General features: G+C 46.5%; 1 protein-coding gene across 1 annotated transcript in view; it reads right to left on the bottom strand.

The window, feature by feature from the left end:
- Nucleotides 1-14,461, bottom strand: part of Dok5 (docking protein 5) — a 111,151-nt gene extending 96,690 nt beyond the window's left edge. Inside the window, exon 1 of the mRNA XM_069990032.1 lies at nucleotides 14,106-14,461. Within this exon, the coding sequence (XP_069846133.1) occupies nucleotides 14,106-14,171 (66 nt within the window). The 5' untranslated portion in view covers nucleotides 14,172-14,461. The remainder of the gene's footprint in view (nucleotides 1-14,105) is intronic.
- Nucleotides 14,462-21,306: the final 6,845 nt, after the last annotated feature.

Here is a 21,306-nt window from a genome sequence, read left to right as displayed (position 1 = left end):
CGGTTGTGGGGCTTGAACTCTGGGCCTGGGTGCTGTCCCTGAGCTCTTCAGCTCAAGGCGAGCACTCTACAATTTCAGCCACAGCACCACTTCTGGTTTCCTGAGTGGTTCGTGGAGATAAGATTCTCACAGACTTTCTTACCCAGGCTGGCTTTGAACTGAGATCCACAGATCTCAGCCTCCTGAGCAGCTAGGATTACAGGTGCGAGCCACCAGCACCTGGCCCAGTTTAAGAAACTTTTATGCTAGCATGCTGTTGTTTTTCAGGCACATTCACAGTTGGAGAGACAATTTTCTAATAATAAGCAACAGTGTGAAGTGGTATCCAGCCTTCCAATTTATTATTCTCTTACCCATGAAGAGTTCAAATTCCTCAAAGACTTTCCCTTTAAGTGGGTCACCTCACCTTCCAAACATCCCCTCCTCCTGGAAGAGATGTCTGCTATGGTTTGAATATTGGTCTCCCATGCTGAAACTCAAGCCCTACTGCAGCTGGGTAACAAGATGCGGCTTTGGAAATGGAGTAGGCCATGAAGGCTCTCCCTTAGGAGTGATCAAGTGCCTTCTCACAAGTCTGGAGGGAGGGAGGCGGGCCCTCTCTTGTGTTTTCATTTTCCATGTGACAGCCTCCTCCCTTCCAGAGGGCACAGCAACAAGGCACCATCTTGGAAACAGAGACAACCAGACACCGGACCAGCCAATGCCTGATAGTGTGCTTCTTGCCTCCAGACCTGTGAGAAACAAGTATCTGTTCTGTACACAGTTCCCCATCTGCAGTACTTTGATATTGCAAAATAAAGCAGTGCTCTCCACCAACACCTTAATTTTAAGAATATGTACTCCAATTATAAGAGTTTGGAAATTGATCATCAAAGAGCAAAGTACCCATTTGTTTTCCAAATGTAAGACTATCTGAATTGACATTTTAAGCTGACAGAAATTACAGTCTAGGAAGTGCATGAAGCGATTTCTAGCATTCATGCTCTTGTTTGTTAAGAGCCCAGTAAGTGCCTGGTGGTGTGGCTGGCTCAGAAGTCTGGAAAAGCAACAGCTAGGCTTCCAGCTTCAGAATCTGCTTTCCAGAGAAACCTACAGGCTGCAGAATGCTCTTACTCGTTTTCAAAACATCCCTAAGAGATGGAAACACCATTTCACTGACACAACTGGAACTAGGCGATGTTGACATCTTCAAATTAAAGCAATGCAGCAAGATACACAGGAAGCTCTGCCTGCTGCCACCTCCCATGGGGGTTTATGCTCAACTCTGGAGTTTACAGCTCGAAAACACGGTTTCTGAGAGGCCCTTGCAAAAGTCATGGAACCTCACGCAGCCTCAGTTTCCCCATCAGTACAACAGAATCAAACCAATGAATGTCAAATCTCCTTGTACTATCAATGTTAAATTTATGCCCTATCTTTTGTCTTTTCTCTGAGCTCAAGATGTGAATTGATATTATTCTTTTAGTTTGCCACGCCTGAAACCTTCATTGTGTGCCTCTATCTGGCAAAAATCAGTAAGAAACTTTTTTTTCAAATTTTTTATTGTGATTAAGTGGTAGTAAGAAACTTTTTAAAGTAATGTTTATATTGCCTTTTTACCAATTAATAAATATACCAATAGCTTCTCAGTTTAAACCTCTAAAAAGATAAATTTTTTTAAAAACTGCTATTTCTAACTTTATATGCTTGATGCCTACAAATCAAGAATAAAACTTCTCAGGAATGCATGACCTTAGCTTGAAAGAAGTTGACCTATTCTTTGAGCTAATATTGGACCAATTAGTCTAACAAAAGGATTGGAATATTTTTCCTCTTTGAAATATTCAGCTTCATATGTCTCTGAAAACTAAGCTTCAAAATTAAAGACTAACAAAATATTTGATCTCTCTCTCTCTCTCTCTCTCTCTCTCTCTCTCTCTCTCTCTCTCTCTCTCACACACACACACACACACACACACACACACACACACACACACACACACTTGATCCCCTGCCTATATCTCTAAAATGAATTCAATTTCAGACACTTATTTCTATATGACAAAGAACCTGTTCAGTCCTTGGTATAAAATTGTCAATCTCATTAAGGGATAGCCCGGAAGTTTGGAAAATACTACATTTCTAAGTCTTTAATAAATCTGAAAACATCTTTGTCACTCTAGCTCACCACCTACTGCACAAAAGTTCTCCAGCAATTCAGTCACCCAGTAAATCCACAGTGGTGAGCAGGAAAATAATATCAAATTGTCTCCTCTTGATGATGAGACTACTCAATGGTCAAATGTCCCTGTCAGGATGAAAGTGGAATTGAATCCACTGACAAAAGCCTTTTTTTCTCCCTCTGGCTATGACAAGTACAGCCAAAATTCTCTTTTTTATGACAGAATAAACAAAATTCAGGAAGAACTGCATATAAATCACATATGTATTTGTGTTCTTTCCTCCCAGAGTTGATCCTGAATTATTTACCCCATCCAGGCTCACTGTCATGAGCTGGTGAAAGTATTCCCTTCTTTCACTCAATTGATAGCTCCATTGAAAAGACTGGTATGTTTGATAATACATGAAATAAACCATTGCATTTCCATCTTCTGAAAATTAAACAATCCCTTTAATGTACAGAGCACTAGGTCAAATACATCAAGAAAATGAGGTTGGGGGACAATCAAGTCAGAAGCTTGTAAGTTCTCCAGATGTCTCTTCCGGGTATTGGGCTAAAAGCTGTAGCTGTTGGGGCCACTAGACACAGTGGTTTACAGCTGTGGTGCTGGCTACTCAGAAAGCAAGGCCTGAGAGGATCATGGGACAGAGCTAGCTCATGTAAAAAGTTAGCAAGACCTCATCTCAATAAGCAAGTGGTGGTATAAAGCCTGCAATCCAAGCTGTTCTGAAGGCATAGGCAAGAGAATCAAGATCCAACGAGATCAGGATCCCATAAGACTCAAAAAAATGTCAGGCAGAAAAGGGTGAGAGTGTGGATCAAGAAGTAAAGCTGTCTGTGTAGCAAGTGTGAGGTCACTAAGTTTAGTTCCAGTTCTGGTTCAGTTCTAGTTGCAGTACAGAAGCTAGAGTTTTTAGACCCCAAGCCAGGTCTAGTCCCTCATCCCTCTATACCATGTGAACAGTAAACAGACATGGTGAAGAAGGGCAGAGAAAGAGGTGACCTCATATTAGTCAACTTCTAGGTATAGACATGAGTTTTAGGTTTAAATAGACAAATAGTTATGTGGCCATTTAAGGAGACATGGCAGACAGGAAAATACTGTATCAAGGTCCACGTGAAATGCAGAGATGATGCAAATGTAAACAAGAGGCCCAAAGGAAATGCACAAAGGATCAACCCCAGAAATGGACCAGACAGAGTGCAGATGTAAAAACTACTACTCTCAAGATGTTCCCACTGGTTTTCAAACCATATGTGCCAAAGAAGACTGCCTGCCAATAGGGCTCACCAAAGGGGAGACGGCCAGTTAACAAAAGCCCCACTGGCCCCAAAACGCCCACTTCCATTCCCGTACCCATGCCACAGCCACACCGTACAACTACCTTCCTTATACCAGGGTCCTGAGGAAACAGCTTCTCCTGTTTTCTCTCAGTACATTCTTTTACTGACCCCTGCGGTCAGTAAAATCCACTGGGGTGGGTACAGTCAAAAGATATACATACACAATTCCTTCACAAGGGTGGCCTGGTTGGCCGTCGGCTCTGTCCTGGTCCTCAGAGAGTTCTGGAAATGCTGTCATCACCGTGGTCAGTGCACAGGAGCAATCTGCCCCCACGAGAGCAGTGCTGGAGGTGAAACCTCGTCATCACACGCAATGCCCTCACTGGGGGCAGCGGTCTCTCCTGCAAGGTCCTGCTGTTCCTCGGGGGAGAGTCTTGCTCCTTTGTCATAAGGAGGTTATTGATCAGCTCCACCCTTCCCAGACTCCAAGGTGGCTGCACTAGAACCAGGGCAAACCCAAAAATGGAAGCTGGGATCCCAAGCTTTGTTCTGCTATGAATGAATTCATGGGCACAAAGTGAACAGCGAGTGCTTTTCAGCAAAAGCAGTTAGGGACCTGTTATAGGAGATGGTAGTTTTCTCTTCGTTTATCTTTTTTTATTTTTCATCATGGCAACAATAAAAGTTGCCATGCCTTATTTGGAGCCTGATAAAAATCGTAACAAATTTAGAGGGGAGGGGGGGGAATATCCCAAGGTTTCTCTGCAGTTTTCCACCCAGGGAGCCCAACCTGGGCTGCACATGGCACTCTGTGGCCCTGAACATGACCATCACATCCCTCCTGGGCCTCTGGGGTGGAGGTGGCCAGGTGGGGAGGGACGTGAGGGTTTGCTTCACAGTGGTAGCTGGGGAGTGAGCAGAGCACTGGCGTGCTCTGGTCACAGCAGATGGCCAGCCACGGGACAGGACTACAAATCAAGCCTCCTTGTTCTAGACAGGTTTCTCTCCTTTCTCTCCTCCACATGTTTGGCCTGCCCCCCAGGGACTGCAGTTTAGGTGCTGCCAAAGGGAATAATAATAATAATAATAATAACAATAATAATAATAATAATAAATACTTTAAAAAACAAAACAGCAGACACCAGATTGCACCAAAAGCGTGAGAACGTCTTGGAATGAATGAACATGCATGCCCGTTCTGTGATAGGCTTTCTGGTGTGTGTCATCATTTAATACCAGAAGGTGATTTCAGGTTTTCACTCACTTAAATATTGATTGACCGTCTACTATACACACATGTACCGGGAGAAGTACTCACTGCAAAATAAAATTTTTTTTTAGTCTTATGCATCAATGTGAGAGTCACGTTGTGGGAGGCTGGGGGAACTTGAACAGCAGGCCCAGCAATCTGCTCTAAGAGCTGGCAGGAAAGAAAGATGGATTCAAATCCACTAAGCCCCCTCCAAGGAACAGCCCTACCCACAGAATGACACTCCCAAATCATTACACTTCACCTCAAAATTCATGGTAAAATAACAAGACGATTTGGAGCCCCTGTTAGTGAAAAATAAAACTCACCCTCAGAAAGTGGTTCTTTTGCAATGTAGCTAAAATACCTGCTTATAGGAGGACTCACGATGCCAGAGGTCTGAAAATGTATAGGAATTCTTATGGGTTTTGAAAGCCAATTGGTTTGTTTGAATTAATATGTGAGATGCTAAAGCTCACCTGCCAAGTTTAATCACTGTCCTGAACGGTGAGCCCTGAATTCAGTTCAAATGTTGAATTCAATAGTAGCTGTTTTTATCTGCATCAGCCCCTTCATAAGACACACCCATTTCTCTTTGTTAGCCACTGAAGTATTCATGGTACACCTGAATGAGGGGGAAGAAGAGCAACAGGCTTGGGCAGGTATGAAATAAGTTTGTGCAACTTTGGGGTCAGAGGGGATAAGTATCCATATAGTAGTAAAAGCAGGAAGGACTGTACTGGGTAGATGTCAAGTTTTATCCCTGAGTACCCAATTTTTAAGAGGTTGCTTTAAAAATGAGATTGTCACAGAAGTGGAGGGACAGAAGGCGAACAAATGCAGCAGTGGTGCTCACTAGCCACTACGTTGAAAATGAACATAATACAACTTGTGGATGGGGATGGGAGGGAAAAAATGGAAGAGAGCAAAGGAAGGGAGTGACGCTGTCCAAAAAGAAGTGTGCCCGATGCCAGACTTGTGGAACAATAACCCCTTTGTAACAACATTTTAAAAAAATACTTAATAAGAAAAAAGAAACTATACTCCCAGAAAGATTACAAATAATCATAAACACTGTTCTAAAAGTTATCTTGAAAGGCAAAAGAACTAAAATAGTTAAACAAAAGAAGAAACTGGAAAGAATTTATTTTCCCACGTTAAGACTTATTACATAGCTACAGACATAAGACAAACTAAGACACACAGCTTCCCAGGTGCGGGCATCTAGAACAATGGAACAGAATAGAGGACCCAAGGGGCACATGGAAATACACTCAGTGAAAACAGACTCCTCAGCAGATGGTGATGCAACACCTGGACATTTATAGGCAAATAAAATAAGCCTTGACCTCAAATGTATACCTTGCATAAAAATATAATTCAAATGGATGATGGATTTAACGGCAATAGATAAACTTGAGAAGTTACAGGAGGGGACAATATCTTTGGGATCTTGCTCCTAAGTTCATCAGAAGCATGATACAAAAACTGAACCCCTTGGTAAACTAGACTTGAACAAAATTCAAGATTTTTGCTCTGTGACAGACTATGTTCAGAGAATGAAAAAGGCAGAAAGGTAAACTTCAAAAGGCTCTGAAAATTAGTTAAAAGACAACCCACACATTTTACAGAAAAGAATATGAGAGCAAATACGAACATGAAAAGACACTTGGCATCACTGGCCACTCAGAGATGCACATTTAAAACCACAATGAAGCCCAATACCCGTGGCTCACATCTGTCATCCTAGCTACTCAGGAGGCTGAGATCTCAGCCTGGGCAGGAAAGTCCATGAGATTCCTATCTCCAAGTAACCACCAGAAAATCAGAAGTGGTGCTGTGGCTCAAGTGGTAGAGTGCTAGCCTTGAGTGAAAAAGACCAGGGACAGTGCCCAGGCCCTTAGTTCAAACCCCTCGACTGACAATAATAATAATAATTTAAAAATAAGAAAATAAAACCACAGTGAGATATCAGGACACACCTGCAGAAATGGTTCACAACCAAATGGGCAACTACCATACAACCCAGTATCTGCACTACTGGACATTTATCCACAGTTATGAAACTTAAGAGTCACACCAAAACCTGCCTACAAATACTTACACCAGTCTTATTCATAAACCATAGTACCAGACATCCTACAACAGGACTATTCAACAGGAAATGGATCTACAACCTCTTAAATGACTCTCCACAGAGAAAAAAAGATTACCAAATGTTTGGTTCTATTTATGTGATGTTCTCGGAAGGATAATTCTTGGTTTTGGGTCTGTGCGCTGTCCCTGACCTTTTCTGCTCAACACTAGTGCTTTACCACCTTGAACCACAGCTCCGCTTCCAGTTTTTAGATGATTAAGTGGTATAAGAGTCTCATGGATTTTTCCGCCTGGGCTGACTTTGAACTGCAATCCTCACTTCCCAGGTTCCTGAGCAGCTAGGATTACAGGTGTGAGTCACTAGAGCCTGGCTGAAGTACAGACAAGTTCATGTGGTCAGGAAGTTGGGGGTCGACAGGTGGTGGGGGCACAACAAAGGGATGCCCTAAAGATCTTGTGTGGAGAAATGTCAGCTTCTCAATGTCAGCATCCGGTGTGGGCAATGTATTAAGAACCTGAAAGACTGGGGAAACTGAGTAGATGGGAGGGAATCTCTCACCATTTTAATGCCTTACAACTGCATGTGAACTTGGAATTATCTGAAAATCTGATTTTAAGAGAATGAAACAGTAATTCTTTGAGGGGTCTGGGGGTGGGGGCATGTGGGCAGGCGAAGTCCAGGTCCGAAGGATTGTACTGCATCCTTTCAGAGATGCCACATTCCCATCCCTGGAGCTTGGCTGGAAACTCGCTTCCAGAGCATAGAATGCACAGCTAGTGTTCACATCCTCTGAGACACGTATGGGGGACTGGCAAGGCAGGGAGGAGGCTTAGAACTGCCTGGCCCTCGGCACTCTAGAAAGGAGCTATCTTAATTCCACCATTGGCATATATCTTGTGGCATTTCAAAAACTCACAACTTCATTATGAATGTCACAGGAATGCCAGAGAAAGGCAGCATTATCTCTTCCTGATTTGGAATCCCCAAAGGTTTGATTTCCACCGGACCACCTCCTAGGGTAGAGAAAAATTAAGTGTACGTGCACACTCTGCCCTTCCTCATCCCACAAATAGGGCCTAGAGACACAGCTTTCCTCTTCAGTAACTGGCCTGTCACTCAGCCTAGCCCACCCTTCACTCTTGTGAAGACGGCAAACACCTGTAAAAACCCAAGACCAAGTTCTGGAGAACATGACTACATCTGCCTTATTCAAAGGCTTAAGGCTAGCAGGCACTCAATCAATGTTTCATGAGTGATAATTAAAAAATAAATAAATACTGACCCCCAAATACATCTCGAATAAGATTGATTTTTTAAATATCAAAGGAAAATGATTCCTCACAAAAATTATAAAGCTGCCTAAAAAGAATATATTTCTAGTCATTTAAGGAATATGACTCTTAACAAATACATTGCCAATCCCTCTTGTACAACACCTAAATAACAAAAAAATTATATTAAAAAATGCCTTGCTAGATGTGAGGATATCATCGCATCGGTAATTTGGTTTATGTCTACACACAAAGCCACTAAATTGGCCATCCATGGCTCAAATCAAATTGGAGGGAAATGAGTAGTAATTAAATGCTGAATTTATGTATAATAAATATCATCCACAAGGACAAAGGGTGAAGAAAAGTGAGTGGTCATCTGAGAAGTTCTTCTGGACATAGAAACCACCACATAAGTGAACCTGAGTCAAATGGAGAGAAGGTCTTCAACTACATGTGTGTACGTGTGCTGAGCCATAAACTTCTCTACTGGCAAAGTCAGCTCAAAACCTCTGGGCCTTCAAGAGGAAAAGAGGCCCTTCACAAATCACAGAGTGGTGTGTGTGTGTGTGTGTGTGTGTGTGTGTGTGTGTGCGCTCGCGCGCATGCGCACGCACACGTGTGCACGCACACATGCGTTGGTGGGGTACAAAGACATATGATGACCCTATCCTATTTCTATGATGGCCATCTCAGGATTGTGTCATATTACAATGAATATTTTGTCATGGTATCCAAAAAAAATGCTGATTGCTAGGAACACAACTCAGGCGGTAGAGCATTTGCCTAGCAAGCACAAAGCCCAAGGCCCTGAGTTTAAATCCCAGTATAAAACACACACAAAAACAAAGATCCCCAAGCATTGCAAAACCTCAAATGAAATATTAAAACTTCTCTGGCACATCAGGCCAAGTGAAACAGGAAAATGAGTGGGTTAGGAAATATTTCTTTCTCCAGCATAGCCTTTAATTAAGCATTTTACAAATTCATTCTCTTCCACCCAACAAAAGGGGCCCCCAAGTTAAGAAAAATGCCTTCTGGACCAAGTGAGTTCACCCAAGTTGAAGTGCTGCTTCTCCTTTTAGCCAGTGCTATGATTTATGTGAGGAGTGTTAAAAAAAAAAAAAAAGTCTTATAAAGGTGAATGTTTCTTCTATACTTAGCATCAATAGCGGGCAGGCTTTGTCCTTATTTGTCCTTTGTACATAAATTGCTTCATGGATAGTAAGTTTGTTTTCCTAACTAAATAGCAATTTCAGAAATGATTGCTATAGAAGTCATGAAAATAATATCTACCTAAGTGTCATCATCTCCAACAGCACGAGAGCGAGTCAGAGCAGAGCAGTAATAAATATTAATTGGGTTTTGATTGTGTTGAGCCCCTGACAATGATCATGTATGAAGTAAGCCTTAAGAGTCTTCCTATTTTTATAGGAGACTGTGGCTGATAAATATTTATAAGCTCAAGAAGTCACATGGCAGAGATGGGGTAAGCATTTTTAATTCAGTCTTCAATCAGAAACCATGCTCCTGAGCACCACCCAGCAGCAGAGTCCCTCTGTCTGTGTGTCTCTTGGTATCTGTGTCTCTCTGTCTCTCTGTCTTTCACCTCCCTCCCCTTCTCTTCATAAATCTTCATCTGTGCCAGGCACTGCTGTAGGCACCAATATACATTTATGAAGAAAAGAGAAAACAACGTCAGCACTCATGAGACTCACACTCTACGCAGTAAACAGGCAGTCGATAAAGTATGCCGACTAACAGGTGAAGGATTGTTGAGTCAAGAGGGGAAAGTCTAGGGGTGTAGAGAAGAGAAAGTTTAAAAAAAAAAAAGTAAGAGTGATCTGAAAGGTGTCTGTGAGGAAAGACCATAGGAAGATGGGGGGAGGGGGATAACTGGGGAAGCAGCAGGCCAAGCAGAGAGGGAAGGAGAGGGAGAAGCTGCCGAGGTCACTGGAGGTCCAGCAGCCATAGGACATAACCTGCCCTGCTGCTGCAATGGGAGTGGACTGCAGGAAGGAAGGAAGACTGCAGACAGGAAGACACGTGAAGAGGTGATTACAATGAGAGGTCCTGGGTTGGTCCGGGGAAGTAGCAGTGGATGGTGACAAGAGTGAGACCCTAGACTTATTACAAAGAGCAGGCACACATGGCCTCCTGACCTCGACTATATACCTCTCCCCACCCCCCCTTCTCTCTTTCTTATAAACAAGTAGAGAAGAGACAGTCAAAGGTTTAGAAGCAGGTTTCGACCTCTGTGAGAAATCCACACGGAAATGTGGGGTCGATGGGAGAATTTAAATGGATTTCCAGTGATCTAAGTTGATCGTTCTTGGCAGATAGGTTCAGAGCATGGCTACTGAAAGGCAAAAAAAATGAAGAATTATATACTCAAAAGGAAAACCAGTCTGAGACATTAAGCAGCAAGACTTGTACTGTGGACTGCCCTGAGAAATGGCTGACTGGAAAATCTTCTCCTATGCAAGAAATGAAAGTGAAGGATGAAGACTGTTCGTACCATCCCTCCAAATATCACACTCGGCAGGCTAATGACCTGCAAATCATCTATCTATCACCACTCATCTATGAAGAATTTTCAGTGTCTTTGGAAATTGGATAATTATACATAGCAGCTCCCCTCCATCCCCATCCACCCCCTGAATAGTAACATCAACGTTCCCAAACAAATATTGTACCCAAGGCACAGCGGGAGATCTCCATGCATCAAGTCAGATTAAGCTGGAAAAGGCAGAGCTTCAGATACTCAGAATTAAATGAGCTGAATTTCATTAAGCTTTAGGATGTTTCCAGAAAAAAAATATGTATATATATATATATATATATAATATTACATACTATATAAAGAGATAGTGATGAATGGATAATATATAATATGATATATAATATATAATATACCAATCAAACATATATAGAATCATATATATGATTGCTTATCACAAAGTTGGGGGTCCCACGTAAAGGTGCACATTTATCCATAGCTCATTTGATTGGAGATGATCTCAGAATACTTCCTGTGACTTTAAAAAGCTACATCATTATATAAAACATAAGTACATGTATCTTCTGTAAACACTGCATTCAGAGAGGTATGGAAAGCCAGAACTCTATAAACATCTGTGCTCTCTTCAGAGGTGTTCACTATAAAGAAATGAAATGAGAGACGTTTTTACCTTGATGAAAACATTACACGGCGTATATACACGTATTATAACACAGTACTCCATATATAGGGGCAACTGTGTGTTTTATGTACCCACTGAAATAAATTTAAATAATTATAAAATAGCATGCCTTAGACAGAAAGATAGAGATCCATAGCCCTTATAACTTTCCCCAAGTGCTAACTCATCTTTAATTACACAGAAGAAAATACAAGCAGGATCAATGCTGTATTCTTCCATTTCATGTTCACCGGTATTCATTATCTTATTGAATGCTCCCTTCAACTAAATACTGTATAGACCAGCAAACTGAGGTCAATAAAGGTTAAGGGTTAGGGTTAAGGGTTAGGACTAAGGAGTAATGCAAGCAGAACTTGTCTTCATCTCTTTTTTCCCCCTAACCTGAGATAGCATTCCTTCACAGGACAGCTGCTTACCACAAAATGCCATTTTCTTGTTTAATTATAAACCCTCTCCTACATAGTTATAACCCACAGATGGTTGTCTGGATTCCATTAATGAAACCACTCTCACATTAGTTCCTAAAAAGGGTGACGAAAGGCAAGGCCAGACATTCACTGTATGGTTCTTCACACATACCAACATGCGCTTATTGTGCGTCTACTCTGTGCCAGGCATTCAGCCCTTCCTTTCCATGAGATTTACACAAGTGCCCAGAATATGCCTGGTGCATGCTGTTCTGGGCTATGTCAGCCTAGAGCAACACCACCTACGTTCCCAACAGAGTACCTTGCACTAGTACTTCCAGCTCCACCAAAACTTCTGGCTGGTATTGCATTCCCATACTTCTGTGGTTGTCTTCTGTGTAAAATCACACCACAAGAACACTTAAAATATCAACAACTGATAAAAACCAATGCTAGCAAATAGACCAGTTTCATCTGATCACTTTTCTAAACCTTTTCTTTCTATGAGCAATAATTTTCTATGAGCATAACTTCATCCTTCTTTCTTCAAATGTCTGTGTACGAATGCCAGCATATGCATAAGACGACATCGTGTCAATTACAATAATATAGGGAAAAATAATCTCAATTACGATGAACTCAAAAGCCACGGTGACCAGTGCCGTCAAATAAATTACCATGTGTCACAATTTGGCATCAACCCTGATCCTCATGAATAATTCATATTTCCGCATTAATAATGCATGCCATCTTCCTGTTGGAATGCTGTCGAACACAGAAGGAAAGCCTATTACCAATTCCTTCCATTGACTTGATGGAGTAAGTGTAAAATTGGAATGCAGGTCTTTCAGGCCCCTTTTAGAACAGGAATGCACAGCCAGCGAGCAGGGTAATGGCAAACCGGGAGAGCCTCACTATTTGCTCCAGGGTAAATACTCCAGAAAGGACTGCTTTGCTGGGGAGAACGTTTGCAAAGTAGACCAGGGACTCAATTAGATGTGCATTAAGCTGACTGAGATTGGCTGGCTCTGTTACATTTTGTTTTATTTTTACGGTCACACACACGTGCTAAGCCATTGTAACCTGTCTGGTTGGAGGTGGGGAGGGGGGAGCAAAAAATAAAAATAAAAAAGCAAGCAAGCAAGAAACTAAAAAGACCAAACAAATCCAGCAAGATTTTTATGATAGGATGGAAGATTATGTTTTCCTCCCACCAGACATTCCTTCCAGGTTCGGTTTACGATGGTGACTTTTTTTTTCATTTTCAGTTTAAAAAAAATTATCTGCCACGTAAGAAGCGAAGTCCAAAGGCTAAACAAAAGAAAGCTGCCCGGGGCACGTACGTGCAGGAGAGATGCTCGGTACCCTGGATTGGGGGGGGGGGGGTGGAATTCTACCTCATCAATGACACCATTATTTCAGACTTTGCTAAGCAAACTTTCCCAGCCCCGCCGCCAACCCCCCGACCACCTCACCCCAAAGCAAACCATCCATCAGAACCACACGTGAGGCCAGGAGAGATGCGGCCCGTCTGCGAGGACAGACAGAAAGTGTCCCCGGCCTCCCCTCCCCCGACCCCCTCCCCCGGGCTGGAGAATGCCCTGGGCCTCACTTCAGCCCGGGAGGGGCGCTGAGCGCTGCGGCCCTCGGGGTCCCCTCCATCCAGTGCAAGGAGGGTGGGCCACTCGGTGTCCACGTCGGTCCCTGGGGCCCCTGAGCTTCCCGCGCACATCCGCTCATCCATCGCTCATCCATGGCTCATTCATTCGCTCATTCATTCTTTCATTCACGTAGCTCACACGGGAGACGCGCTCTCCGGACACCGGGTGCCGTGTTCCACACTGGACGAGCTCCCGGGTGGACTCGGGTGTGGATGACGGAAACCCATCACTCCGGGATGGAGGCGGAGGCAGCCACCCAGAGGCCGGGCCACCCAGAGGCCGCTGCCCGCCCGCCCCTGGGACCGAGCCCAGTGCCCGGAACCCGAGGAGACCTTTCCGCTGGCAGAAGCTTCTTCCTGGGGTCTGGTGCCCAGCGGGGCCGCCATGCAACCCCTGGGAAAGTGAAGTGGGCGGCGGGGGGACCTGGGAGACTGGGGGGGGGGGACCCGGCGCCGGCCCCGCACCCTAGACCCCGCGCCCCAGCCTCCTGCGCCCCGGCCCCCCGCGTCCCGCCCCCCCACCCCACGTCCCAGATCCCCGCACCCCGGCCCCCCGCGCCCCGGCCCCCCGCGCCCCAGACCCCGCGCCCCGAGCCCCCGGGAAATAGCTCCTCCGAGTGGATGGGCGCAGGTGCCCCCTCGGGAAGCCCGGTCCCCAGGAGATGGAGACAGACGCGGGGTTCCCCGCCGGGGGCTCCCGGGGACTGGGACCAGGGGTCGCGGGGACCCCGGGGACCTCGCCTCCCTCCCGGGGCTCGGGCTCGGTACTCACCCCCAGCCGCCGGCTCCGGATCCTCACGTACCCCTGCTTCACGATGTCGTTGAAATTGGAGGCCATCCCGGACAGCCGCGACCCCGGCCCGAGCGCGCGCCCTGCGGCCCGGGGAGCGGAGGCTGCGGGCGGGCTCCGGGGGCGCCGAGGCGCGCGGGGCTGGGAGAGGGAGAGTGGGGAGGGAGAAAGTGGCGGCGGCGGCGCGGCGCGGGGCTCGGCTCCCACACCCGCTACGGGGCGCGCATCCCTTCCTCGGCACCTCCCGAACCCCGAAAGTGGGCGGCCGGCGGCGCGCAGCCACTTTGGGGCAGCGAGGCTGGGGCGCCGCCGCCGTCAGCTGACTCCACGCCGGGCGGCCGGGAGGAGGCGCGGCCTCCCGCGACCGAGGAGGGGGGACGGGAGGAGGAGACGGGGAGGGAGGCGGAGGAGGGACGGGAGGGGCCCGGGAGGAGGGGCCAAGGGGGATCTGGCACCGCCCATTCCTCCCCCCCACCCGGGTGAGCAGACAGCCGTGGGCGGGCGGATGGGCTCCCACCCCTCCCTGAACCCCGCCCCGCTTCCTCTTCCCACCCTGTCCGGAGCCCCCAACTCCTGCATCTCACTGACCTGTGGCTTACTTGGGGGAACTTCACTCTTTTCCAGCCCCCCACTTCTCTAACCCCTTCCCCAGAATGCGGATGTGGGGCGCGTGTCCCCAGAAGCAGGGGTGTCGTGCTTTGCCCTGACCTTGGCATGGGGGGGGGGGGCGGGCATGGCCGGAACCGGACCTCGCTGGGGTTTCCCTGGCACCCAGGCCTCTTCCCTATCAAGTTTCCCATAGGCGAGCCCGGAGCCCAGCAAGTGCCCGGTGAACCCCCGAGAGGAATGAAGATGGGCACCAGGGGCCAGACTGCACCCTGACCCTCTGGCACCAGTAAACTCCCCGCCCCGGGGAGCTCCTCTGTGCACACCCCCAGCCCCTGCTTCCACCCCATAGCCTGGCGTCTGAGCTCAGAATCCTCCCCCCCCCCCCCCATCCTAGAAACATGCCTCTGACCCGAAGATGGAAAGGAATGGGACAGGGTGATCACCAGCTCCCGTTTTCTTCCTGAAGCACACATCTCACAGGGCACAGGGGCTGGGCATTGCTGTGGGTAAACTGAGTCAAGGTCTAGCGTCCAGGTCCTGCAGGAAGTACAGCTCCGAAGAGTGAAGACCTTGAGAAGTAACTGTCCACCATCTCCCACCTGACCACGCCAGAACCCTGAAGGGCACACACACGCACTCTGCTCCTGTACTCTGCCCTAGGCCTCTTGTGGAAGAGCCAGTGTCAAAAGGGAGTGGTTACTCGTTTGTTTCCAAGGAAGATCTGATCTTTTGTGATGTCCCCAGAAGCAAAGAGGATTCAGAAGGTGGACCCAGCGTGGTCAGCAGCGACCTTTGTCCCAGGCTAGAGAGAGGAAGATTTGTCTCCGTAGTGGATTGCCTGTGATGCTCTAGAAAGCCTGCCAACAACAAGATGATCTGAGTTTTGCCTTTCTCAATGGGAATATTCATTTTAGTCACTCTGGTTTGACGGTTGTTAGTCAAAAAAGAAAAGCACCCAAGAATGTGTCATAGGAGAACCGAGACTAAATTGAGACGCTCAGAAAGCAAACATCTGAACAGAACTCGCTCTGCTGTATTGTAAACCACCTGCTCTGTCTTTTTGGTGCTCTCCTAAGAGATGATACTGTAAATTTAATTTTTTCACCCGAAGAAGAAGAAATGGCAAAGCCATTTGGCAAGTTCTTCTTATCATCTGTCCACTTATTTGCACACCAGATCTACAGAATTATAGAAACAAAGAATGAAGAAATGAAGGCATCGAGAACATGAAGGCACAATAACAGAAACAGGAACAGATTAAAAACAAGCTGAAGTGGAATCTTTGATACTTAACATGCAGGATAATATACACATCAAATAGAACAGAAAGTATAAAACTGACTTCAAACTAATATATTTTTTGTTTTTCCATTGCAAGACTGAATCCAGTATATGGTGTTTTTGGTTTAGTAAGTTCAAACCAATATGGAAAATGTGCAACTGCATGCTATTCGCAGGACGGCCACTTACACTTATCCAAATTATGTAGTACACAATGGAACAACCAAGCTTAAGTGCACAAGCTATAGAATACACTACTGTGAGAGACGTGGAGTCCCGTGCAAATTAGCCTTTCTGGAAATAAATCTGAAACAATTTTTAAAAAAATCATTTCCTAGTTTACTTCAACGTAGATCATTTAGGATGCCTTGTTTGAACCTTTCTGCTTGTTTCTTCAGCTTCCAGGTGACCGTCCAGAACACACAGACCAATCAGAAGCAAGCACTAAAGGGAAGCAGACCAAATCCTTATGACCCTGTCTGCTACCCCTTCATCCAGGGCCCCAGGGATATGGCGTTGTTAGACCAGAAGTGAAGCTTCCATGACAGATCCCAAAATGCAGGGACTCAAGTTACCCCAAAACTTACTTATTTCGTACGTGACAAAGCAGGCTGGGAAACTCATCCTAGACAGGTAAGAAGCTCAGACCCCAGAAACCATGGGATCAACCCCAGCTCCTCAGGACACAGATGCCCTCCCCCAAGCAAGTTGCTGCCCTCCCTCCAGAGAGTGGGAGGAGGACTTGGAGGGAAAGCAGCCTTGTGAGGAACTGGATCCAATCATCTCTCCTACATCCCACAGGCTCATATTTTTGCCACACCTACCTCCAAGGAGCCCAGAGAAGGTAGTCTCCTCTTATAGCTAGCTGTGTGTTATCATGACAAATGCAGTGTAAAGGTAGGAATGATTTATTTGGGCTCATTTCAGAGGTTTCAGTCCGTGGCCTGTTGGATTCATTCTTTCTATGCTGTGCCCAGGTAGAGTGTCATGGCGGGAAGGTATATACATCAAGGTAAAGCTGCTCATCTCCTGTTGCTCACAGGAAGCAGAGACAGACAGAAAAGAGGGGGCCCAAACCAAGATACAGCCTCCAAGAACACCTGCTTTCTCCAGGGAGGCCTCATTTCTGAAAATTTCCTCCGTCCCCCAATATTGCCATACACCTATGAATCCATCGGTGGGTTAACCCACAAATGAGGAGGTCAAGCAACAACCATCTCTCAGCAATGGAGTCCACCTGCTGTGGGCCAAGCCTTCAATACAGGAGCCTTTTAGGAAATAGTTCATCCCCAACACATTGAGGGCAGGGTTTCATCTTTGCAGGATCATGAACTGACACGGGTCTCAGGTGAGTTAATCTTTCTACTATACACTGCCACCCATGCCTGCTTAATTACACCAAGGACTTTGCCTTTCCTTTTAAACCACCTTGCCTGTGTGGTTTGGTCACCAAAATACTGACAGAGTCCCGTCTGTGGACTGTGACGGGAAGCTCCAAAAGTCCCAACTAGACTTGACCCAAGAAAACTCCAAAAGACATCTGTGGCGGAGCCCCGCTGAGCTACAATGATGCTGAACTCAGAGCTGTCGCGAGGGCTTCCCACGGCCTCCAGCCACTTGTTGCTTGGTGTTGTGTTATTTAGCCTGTTAATTGGGAGTTATAGAAGATACACTCCCCAGCACTGGAACTAGGGGGTATAAGTGAGAGAATGGGGCATGAAATTTAAGGAAGCTGTCCCTGTCAGGGCTGTGTGAATGCCAAAGAGGGTCCATGTGTGTGATCCTGAGAATGCGTGCTTCCTTAAATCATGCACTTGCCTCATGCTAGCCCTGTGCCTGATGCTGGCCTTCTTAGACAATCTGGAGAGTGGGCTCATCTCCTTTATGAGGTTCTCATTGGTGGAATACCAAATTAGGTTGTGCACTAAAATAGAGCCTCTTCACCAAAGCACAGCAGAGCCTTAAATGAACACAAGCGTAACTTGGTCTACCACATTCAAGGTAGGAACTCACTCTAGATCAAATGTATAAGCACCTCTTTCCCTGCCCTCTGCATTCCAGGCAGTCACTATCACTCTTGCGCTGCTCGGGATGAGAAATGGTGTGCAGAATTCCAGAGGCTTCGGCATTTCTTCCAGGGTGATTGGGCTCCCCGAGCACTGTCAGAGGAGTGTTGTCTTGTCACCAAGTGCCACAGAGCACCTAAGACAGAGGCTGGCGTGGCACCTCTCCAGTATCCTTACCAAAAATAACTTGGACGTTCCCCCAGGCCAGCTCTTCTCACAGGAGCAGATGCAGCCTTTCCTTTGGCAAGCTATGGGATGTGATTGGACTATCCCCAAGGAGGGGGTGGGTGCTCTGCACTGAGTCTCCCCCTGGGGCAAGCTCTTACCCTGGTAAACACCAAGTAGCTTGGATTGGCACAGATCAGGTGCAACAACAAGAACACTGCTTCTCTGGTTCACTTCTCTGGTCCACCCCTTCCTCCCTGTGTTTCCAAGTCCACGCTGTAGTCATGGATTATCCAGAGTACGCTTTCACCCCCACCCAGATACATGAGGTTTCATTCCCGCACAAAGCCTAGATAGAGCAGTAGATGAGAGAGGAAAAAATGAGTAAATAAGCAATAGGTTACAGATGTCTATGCAAAGGAAAGTTGCATTGACTGTGTGGTAGCAAGGAGCTGCTTGAGCTGCGAGAGGGGCGAGCAAGATGTCTGGTAGGAGGTCACCTCTAAGCTAACATAGGAAAGAAAGATGAGACGCAGCTATGGGAACTGTCTGGGCAGGCACATTCCAGCAAGAGAGGTTCTAGCTCCAGACAGAGGGCGTCAAACAGCTCCGTGCAGGGCAGAGCAGAGCAGGGCACATTCAAGGAGCAGTTGGCAGGCTGGGTACCATTGAGCCACAGAGGCTGAGTGACTGAGGGTGGAGGCCTGCAGCCTCATCCTGCAGGCCGCAGCTAGGACATGTGCAAAGGCATGAAATCTTCATGTATTCTTTTATTAAAAGGAGGTGATAACGGGGCATCTGTATATGTATATAGGTAGACATATACATGTGTGTAATATATATGTACATCAATATGTATATACATAGATACATGCAAAAGTATATGTGTCTATATACATATATTATTTTTAATCAGGAAATTAAGGAATTAAACTAGAAATGGTAACATTCTATAAAATTCCACTTTTTATTTTTTTTTGTCAGTCATGGGTCTTGAACTCTGGGCCTGGGCGCTGTCCCTCAGCTCTTCAGCTCAAGGCCAGCACTCTTCCACTTGAACCACAGCACCACTTCGGTTTTCTGGTAATGAATTGGAGAAGTTGCTCACAGACTTTCCTGCCTGGGCTGGCTGGCCGGGAACTGTGATCCTCAGATCTCAACCTCCTGAGTAACTAGGATTACAGGTGTGAGCCACCAACATCCAGCTAAAATTCCACTTCTGCAGTTCTGTTAAACCAAAGGCCTTAGGAAAAAGACAATGAGAACTGTGAGGAGAAAGTAAATGCATACCCTACAGAGCACAACTCACAATAGCTGTGGAAAAATTAAAAACCTTCCATAGTTATGTACCCCCACTCCTTAATTCCAACTCTATAAATACATCCTGAGGAATGAATAATGCGTTATAAGGAGGCGTGCTAACTGGGCTTGGTGGCACGCGTCTGTCACGGCAGCATCTGGGAGGCAGGGCAAGAAGACCATTCATATGTATGCAAGGCATGGTTTAATAGTGACCCCAACAGCCCAAGGACTAGGGCCAGCACCAGGCAGAGTGGAGTTTACCGAGTTTACAGAGGTCCTAGGGTTGTTTTGGTTCTGTTTTGTTTCTTTGTTTTGTTTTGTTTCAGTGCGCTGTGCAGAGTAGTTTGAATGAACTTCAGCCCACCTGCTCCTGTCTTGCCTTAGGAGTTGGTATGCTACAGGTTGCCAGGTAGAAACAATGCTTGTTCCTTCTTTGTTTCCGTAACTTGATTACAGTCACCCGCTGGGTGCTCCTGCTGTTCCCTTCTGGATCAGATTACACTGATCTGTTGCCCAGGGCTAGGTCAGGTTGTCTGCCCTTGAAGGAAGTCCTCTTCAGAGGCTTCTGGCTAAGGACAGACAGCCCCTGTTGGCCCCTCCCCCTCAGAGCTGTCTCCTCACGCACAGTGAGCTTATTTCCAGGGTGGCCGCCAGGGGGCAGCTGGCCCTGCCAGGACTCCTCTTCAGACTATTGGGGAAAGGGACAGGTGCCTATGCCTGTGTCCTTAAAACGATTTCCTGTCTCCAGGAAGGGAAGACGGGCTCTCTGCTGGGAAACAGTCCTTCTTTCATGTGGTCTTTAGGCCGCAGGCACGCGATCAACCTGCAGACAACCTGGCTCTGACTCCTCTTTGTGGCAATCTCGCACAGATGGCCCGGCACCCACCTTGCTTTAGAATGTTCTCTAAATGGTTTCCAATCCCAGCCCTCCATGGCTCGGCTAAAATGAAGTCAACAGGAGGAGCCACATTTGCCATTCTGTCACAACCATGAGAACAAGGGGAACGCGCCTGTTTGTTCATGGGGCAAGCGTTCCTTGAGCTACAGTTGGAACCAGCCATGCTAGACACAGAAGAGCTGACAGAGTGGATGGAAAGGGACCAGACTCTGGGTCCTCCTGGAGAGGGCCATCACTTGAGTGAGAGAGAACTCTGAACAGAATGAGACTGACAGTGCACAATTATTGCTGGAGGTTAGCTCATGATTCTTTGCAAGGTAGAACAAGGAGACAAGAGCACACCTCTCTGGACAGTGGGAGATGGAGAGGGGGAGATGTGAACAAGCTGAGACAAGAGGAGAAGGTTCTATCAGCTAGCCAAGGGGGAATATGACACACACAACCTGCCAGCCCAGAGGGCAGAGGTGCAGCAAGAACAGAAGGAAGCATAGAGGCAGGAGCTGGAAGAGCAGGAAGACAGTGGTGGGTGAGGAGTCCAGAGAGGATAAAAGAGTGTCTTGTTCATCCATCTAAAAGGGGTTCGTTATCTGTCAGGTAAGCTCCCATTTTTGGTTCTCTGAAATAATGTGTTTTTGTATAGAACAACCAACAGGCTGAATGAGGCTTCCCTGGATGTTAGCAGTGATTCCTTTTGATGGTCAGAAGTGGAGGTGTTTATTTTCTCCAGTGTGCCTCTTTAGAAAAGGCGTTCCCAGAGCCAGGAGGTAAGCATCAGAGCGGCTGTTTCTTTCTGCAGAGGTGAGTTTGCCATCTTGAGTTTCATCTCAAAAGCCACCACACACCTCTGGTGGACATGCTAGAG

The sequence above is a fragment of the Dipodomys merriami genome, unplaced genomic scaffold (assembly GCF_024711535.1).
Source record: "Dipodomys merriami isolate MVZ:Mamm:240054 unplaced genomic scaffold, mDipMer1.0.p SCAF_39, whole genome shotgun sequence".
Classification (NCBI taxonomy): Eukaryota; Metazoa; Chordata; class Mammalia; order Rodentia; family Heteromyidae; genus Dipodomys; species Dipodomys merriami.
Note: the sequence above shows the minus strand (reverse complement) of the source record. Positions and strands in the feature narration are given on the sequence as shown.